This window comes from Buceros rhinoceros, unplaced genomic scaffold (genome assembly GCF_000710305.1).
Source record: "Buceros rhinoceros silvestris isolate BGI_N320 unplaced genomic scaffold, ASM71030v1 scaffold12133, whole genome shotgun sequence".
In the NCBI taxonomy this organism is placed as follows: domain Eukaryota; kingdom Metazoa; phylum Chordata; class Aves; order Bucerotiformes; family Bucerotidae; genus Buceros; species Buceros rhinoceros.
The window spans coordinates 24,348-31,080 of record NW_010403052.1 but is presented as its reverse complement, the minus strand read 5'-3'; the positions used below and the strand labels follow the sequence as shown (position 1 = coordinate 31,080).

The 6,733-nt window shown below is 44.4% G+C and overlaps 1 protein-coding gene across 1 annotated transcript; it reads right to left on the bottom strand.

Moving 5' to 3' along the window:
- Positions 1-1,002: 1,002 nt before the first annotated feature.
- LOC104490556 (lymphocyte antigen 6E-like) lies at positions 1,003-6,204 on the bottom strand. The gene is made up of 3 exons (XM_010132855.1): positions 6,153-6,204; positions 2,370-2,489; positions 1,003-1,214 (listed from the first exon to the last, which is right to left on the bottom strand). Exons 1-3 carry the CDS (start codon positions 6,202-6,204, stop codon positions 1,003-1,005), a joined length of 384 nt encoding a protein of 127 aa, XP_010131157.1.
- Between the last annotated feature and the right edge of the window lie 529 nt (positions 6,205-6,733).

The window sequence follows — 6,733 nt, the reverse complement described above, 5'->3', positions numbered from 1 at the left end:
CTCTGTAGACAACCCTAGGCTCCCTACAGAGCTTTTCTGTCTCCCCTCAGCTGCAGCTCTCTCAGGGAGAGGAGGGAGCAGAGAGCCTGGAGCGCAAAACCAAACAAAGCCCAGCACAATCAATCGTTTCTATGTCAGGAACGCAGTTTTGTAGAAACCATCTCACGATCTCTAAATGACTGGGGTTGGCAACAGCTGTCAGGTTGGTTTGGCCCTGCAAAAAATAAGGGAAACAGATATGGGGATAAGTCCTTCTCCAGCTGGACCAGGTCCATGAGGAGGCAGGGTATGGGCAATTCCCAGCTCACCGTGCTGCCCTCCACTTTCCCTTTTCCCTCCCATCTCCCCACGGGGACCCTGCTGCTGCATTTCCTCTCTCAGCCACCTTTGCTCCTCTCTGCCTTTTCCCCAAGCGCAGCCAACTGGGCAGTAAAGAATGCTCATTTGCAAATGTGATACCTTACAAGAGCCAAGACCCAGAAAGACCCAGAAATTGTTCCCTACTGAGGCTGGAGGACTGTCCAAAATACTGCCAGAAATAAACTTCACCTCTACTTACTTTATGAACTGCTTGAGTGATGTGTGATAACCAACTTACTGCGAGCAGAAGACACTGAACATCCCCTCTCTGCTGACGTAACTATTGAGCTGTTTCCTGTGACGCAGGCAGAGTGGATTGTTATTCTTCACAGTGCCTTGAAACTCAAAGAAGCAAAAATATGTCTTCAAGGATCTCTTCAGCGCTATAATTATTTGAAGCTCAAACATGTCAAAAAGGCTGTATTTTATGTTTTCTTAGGTGGCTTGAATGTCTGGGGACATCTAGGATTCAAGTAGGCTTAGGAAATCAATGGGAGATCAGCACCTAAGTTGTTTAGACTCTCTCAAAAATCCCAGGGGAAGCTCAGCTGCAAAGCATGACTCCAAGAGCAGTAATTATCCCAGAGCAACACACTTTTATTTCAGCCAACAATGCTGTCACAGGAAGCTTTTCCTAATCCATCACAGTCCACAGGCAAAGATGTAAGTGATACTGGCTAGGACACCCAGGGACATCACTCCATGGCTGCTTTGCTTGCTGTTGACTCCATTCACGTTGCATAGTGGTTTCTCACAGCAAGAAACCCTCTGATAGGTTTGGATTTGTTGCTGACTGTTTGCTGGACATGTTGGAGAACACATCTTGGAGATGATATATTTAGGCTTGTTGGGCTCTAATGCAGAAGAGAAGGGAGGGGAAAAAAGAAAGAGTAGAATGTTAAGAATATTAAATATATTAAAATGCTTCCCTGGCTAAATCTGTCAAATAAATAAATAAAAGATGTCCTCTGCTCTGGACTAGCAACAGTCTGGCCGTGTCCACACTGCTACAGCATGACGCTGATCTTCTCTGGGCTCCATGTTTTATCTGTTCTTAAAGCAGAATTAGCATGTATGGGTGGCTTTCAGTTCAAGCTGCCTGAAGCAATGCTAAGGCTGGGTCGCTGCTCACCAGAGTGGTTTTCCTATAGCACAAAACCAGGCAGAATGTATTGTGTGGCCTGAGATTTGGTCTGAGAGCACACAGAATCATAGAACAATTTGTGATGGAAGAGACCAAAAAGATCACCTAGTTCCAAACCCCTGCCATGGACAGGGACTAGACTTCCACTAGACCAGATTGCTCAGAGCCCAGTCCAACCCGGCCTTGAACACTGCTAGGGAGGGGTTATCAACAACCTCTCTAGGCAACCTGTGCCAGTGTCTCATCACCCTCACGGTGAAGAATTTCTGCCTAATGTCTAATCTAAGTCCCCCCTCTTTCAGTTGAAAGCAGGTCCCTCCCATCCTATCACTAACTCCCTGATGAACAGCCCCTCCCCAGCTTTCCTGTAGCCCCTTTAAGTACTGGAAGGCTGCAATTAGATCTCCCTGGACCCTTTTCTTCTCCAGGCTAAACAATCCCATGGAGGTGTTTGAGGGCGTAGATCCCCAAGAACAGATCTGAAGGATTGTGCACGGCAGGAGTCAGCCAAGGTGCAGTTTTGCCCAAACGTACTTGAAAACAATCCTAGGAGCACATATTGCCATAGAAAGAGCTATCTGGGGTGGTCGGCAGAAAGCTATGAGGAGCTCACATGAATCTGTGCCCACATGCCCAGGCTTGAGTTTAATCTCTGGTGATGCTGTAAGTATCTTCAGTATTACCCCAACTCCTGGTAACAGCATCAAGGCACTGCAGTGACTGCAATAGCAAGCAACAAGGTTGGTGTTTCTTAACAGTTGGTGATCAAGGGCTACTGTTGCCATATGTGGCCACAACTGGGATGAAAGTCCATTGCTGGGACTGCTCTTCTACAGCACAAACAAGGAGTTGTTTAGAAACGTACCTGTTCCAATGTTGTTACGGACAGTCACGCAGTATTTGTCTTCCTTTGCACACATGGAAATTGTCAAACAGTTCTTGTTGGACTCCTGGTCTTGGCACACGTAGCACATAAATGGGTAAGCTCAGGAAAAAAAAAAGAAAAAGCGCATTACATGGTTTAGGAAGCACAATACCTACAATCCAGATTCCTCTATTTTCCCAGTTATAGCGTGGTGAATGCTTGTGTGTGAATGACCAGTGACTTTATCCCTTGACTCACAGCAGCAACGTTAAACCCCTCTCTGTCTCATATGTCTCAGACTGCGAAGTGTTATCGATCTGTTTGCAATCTCTGGCAGCAGTAGATGTGAGTGGAATTCAAGGATTTGGGGTCTTTTATGATGGAGATTATGGCTGAGCAATTGCTTCTCTGTCCTGAGAGCTCTGCCACATGAATTGCCAATTACTGCTCAGTCGCTTCTCCTGGGCAAACCTAAGCAGGGCTTGCCAGGGAGAACTTGAGGACGCCTGGAGCATTTTGAGGAGGTGGACAATGCCCAGTGTCCTACTTCTCTTTCATCTGGCTCAGAGACTACTGTCACATATCCTTTCTTGTGGTTGAACGCCACTAACTGAACTGGCCTAACCAGACTTCTTAGGAAGTCTGGTGACAGTAGTCAGATGCTCTGTTGAACTTCTGCATGCTACAGTAAGGGAGAATAAATGGGAAGTGTTAACCAAAGGTATGGTTTAACTGGTAAGTGCAGATTTGGGGGGATAATTCATACATCTGCCATACAGAAACAGAAGATGACTGGCAGGAAGGACAAGCTCATTGCTGTCTTGTCTATCAAGAATGTACACACTTGACCTCAGACCCACAGGGTGGTGGGACAGACTTCTGGAAAGCCTCTGGAAAGCAATGATAAAAGAGAAAGAAGATCAAAAACACATTCAGGATGAGAAACCACACCAAAGTGTCTACAGAACGCTCCCCAGCTAGGCAGATTGATTTATAGGTTTTATTGCCATGGTTGGATTCTGAGCTTGCAAAATCCCCCAGAGCAGAGCACGTGGTTTTGTGTGTGGGAGAGGGGATGAGTTATTTTAAAAACACCAACAGTTTTAGAAAGGGAAGCAAATGCAGTGCAGAATGCTTGCTAAGTTCCTGTTAAGTCTGCGGACAGTCTGTTGGCATGGAAAGGGCAGAGCGCAACTAGAGGACACGTTCCCGTGAGTGTAATTTTGCCCGATAAGAAGCAGTAAGAAAGTGGAAGGACAGTGTAGGTCAGAGACCTTAAGACAAGAAGTTCCTGATGGAAGGGAAGGCAATAGAAGGAAAAAGTTATCAACAGTTGATGCTGAGAGGGCCATAACACTGTGTAGCTTTTTTGCTTCGTTCATCACTAAAAAATTTGAATCTTCATGTACGGGGTAGGGAACATGCAATCAAAGGTTTTATCAAAATTTTTGGCACAGTCTGGAGTGATGATGTTGTGAGCAAGCCCAGGAAACACAAGACAGTGAAAACACAACAGAATGACTGCAAAGCCGGACATGAAAAGACCCTCACAAGGTAGTTCACAATGGTTATTGGTCAAACCAGTTGGAGCATAAGGATCCATAAGGATTTCCATAGCTCTGCTGTGGGCTCAGGTCTATACAGTATCATCTTTGGTGACTGTAGGGATGGGGTAGAGGATGCATATCGCATTTTCAGGAGATGCTAAGGATAAAATAACTGAATTCATGCTGTAAGTAGAGTTCTAAGTGATTTTGACGGATGTAATAAAAGAATGAAAAAGAGAATGGATGCTGTTCAATAAAGAGAAACATATTACCCTAAGATAAAAATTAGCCATTTAAATGTAGCATGAGGAACAACTGGTCAAGTTACAATTAAGCTCTGCAGTGTAAACAGCAGAAGTCAACCGTGTCACATTACAGTGATAAAAACAAACGTCACCTAAGGGAGCACAGGCAGCAATGTCACGTGCAAGATATGCAAAGTGGCCTTTCCACTCTGGCAAAGCCTCAGCTGGAACACCGATGACCAAATCTGTGTGCGGCATTTCAAAAAATATGCAAAGCATTTGGAGCGAGACCAGAGGAGAGGAAGGAGAAATGGTCAGAGACCTTGCAAATATGACCTTGTGGAAAAGGTTGGAAGCATTCAGTTTGAGAAAACACTGAGGAAGGATAGAGTAACCTTCATGCAACCAAAAAGAAGATGCAAAGAAGAAAGTAGTAAACTATTTTACACATCCTGTGGTGAAAACACAGGAGAACTGGACAAAAAGAGGTGATAAGAGATATTAAGACTCACTTTCTAAAAGGATGAGAGTCTGAGCAGTTCCAGGCTGTGGAATCTTCTTTGTTGAAAACTTTTCAGGACACATTAGACAAACATCTGCTTAGTTTGGTTCAGCATTGAAGCAGGGGAAAGGATCATGCCCTTTTAAGATTTCCTCAGGACATAATACATCAGTAATGGTGAGTTCATGGATGCAAATAGCTAGAGATCATCTTTAGTGGGCTGAGAGATCAACAGTTTTGATCCAAAGTTGCTTATTAGGGTCTTGAATGAGACCCCAGGTATCCTCAGAAGGATCAAATGACATCTATCTCCAAGTTTTCCTTTCTCCTTCTATTAGGCCAGAAAGCTGTGATCTCTTACTCCTGAATGTGAAAGCTTTGATATTAGAATTACCACCTTTCTCCAGTCTAGGCTAGGCTGCAGAAAGGTGCTGTATAAAAGACTGTCCTTAAATCCATCTGGAAGCTGATGCCAATATAAGATGTCATCGGCCTACTACAGCAGTAAGGTAGCCCACCGTAAATATGAGCTACCAGACTCTTGGTTCTCTATTTGTTTTCCACTCCATCCTGGGTAACACTGAGGATGTTGCCTTTGGTAATCAGTCTCCTCTGTTCATGCTGCGTCACTGCATTTAGGAATTATGGGGACAAAATCCTTTCTTATTTTAGACTCGAATACCCCTTTCCTCACACCAAGACTTGCCAAAGCTTCTCATCTTCCAGCTATGCTGGAGAACCATCTGCCCCAAAAATGTAGGAGTAGGGAGTTGATACATCAGAGAGCAAGAATTAATTAGATGCCTCTTTCTCAACCCTTGCTAGATATGTATCATGGTTTCTGGGAAACCATCAGGTGTAGGGGAAATACTGTCAATCTGGTCATTATTCCTATGTGCAAGTAGCGATGTAGCAACATAAGTGTATCAGTCCCAGAAGGAGGACACGCATTCAGAGTACCTCAGAATTCCCTTTGGGAGAAGGATGCCTTTAACATGACATGTGCGTGGAATAGCTCTTTCACCTCTGCCTCTCATTTAATCTATAAAAATTCTCACCAGTGCATTTCCTAGGGAGCAAAACACATGGCAAACCATGTGGCTCACTGCAATGGAGGAAGCAGAAGCACTGATAAGTCTGTAAAATACTCAAAACCCAATATAGATTTGAAAAATACATTTTTTAAAGCTTTCTGGCACTTCCAATTTTCATTGTTTGGGAAGATCTCATGGACCGCTGCATGGATATAATCTGGCACCCAGCTCTGTACAAACAGAGATCTATCACCCAGCTGGAAAGAAGAATTAGTTTATCAGGGTCTTTTTTCTGCAGCAAATCATTAATCAAGGTGCAAAAGGAAGGTGGTGGCAGCATGGCTGCAACATGGCAACACTGCAAAGTTGGTGACAACCCTCTAAATTTTTGCCGTGTGAAAAGTTTTCACCATCTTCTCTATAAGCCTTAAGTAGTAGCAGCATTAGAGGCTCACCTTGCTCCACACACAGAACAGCAGCCAACAAGGTGACAAGAGTAGTCTTCATCTCCACCAGATCCTCTCCACTGGACTGGGAAGATGTTTGGAGGGCAGGTTATATACCTGTCGAATGGCAGCAGTTTTACAGGTTCCAGATGGCTTGCGGTGGACATGAAACCAGCCCAAGGGTGTGTTATGTGCATGTGGGAGTTCTCCATGCTGGAACCCATGGAACAGGCTGGCATATTGGGGAGAGTCCCTTTAGCAACATATTTCTTGCCCTTCTGGTTGTATGAGTGACAGGAAACAAGGATCTGCTCTCTTCTCCTCTGAGTTTCTTCCTTTCCTTCCTTCCAGCAGAAGCAGCAGCCACACTGATGAAATAGCAGAGCTCGGAGGCACAGGGAGATGGTGCTTTTTTCCAATCCCTTTGGATAGTCAGCGTGTGATATACCAGGGTTCATATTTAATTATTCCATAGAACCAGAAGGTCAGACTCTCAATTATCTCCAATAATGTCAGTGTATTTTATGCTAAATGAAATTATCTTATTGTTAGTTAAACAGGAGATTTTCCTCAATTTTTCATGTCTGTCT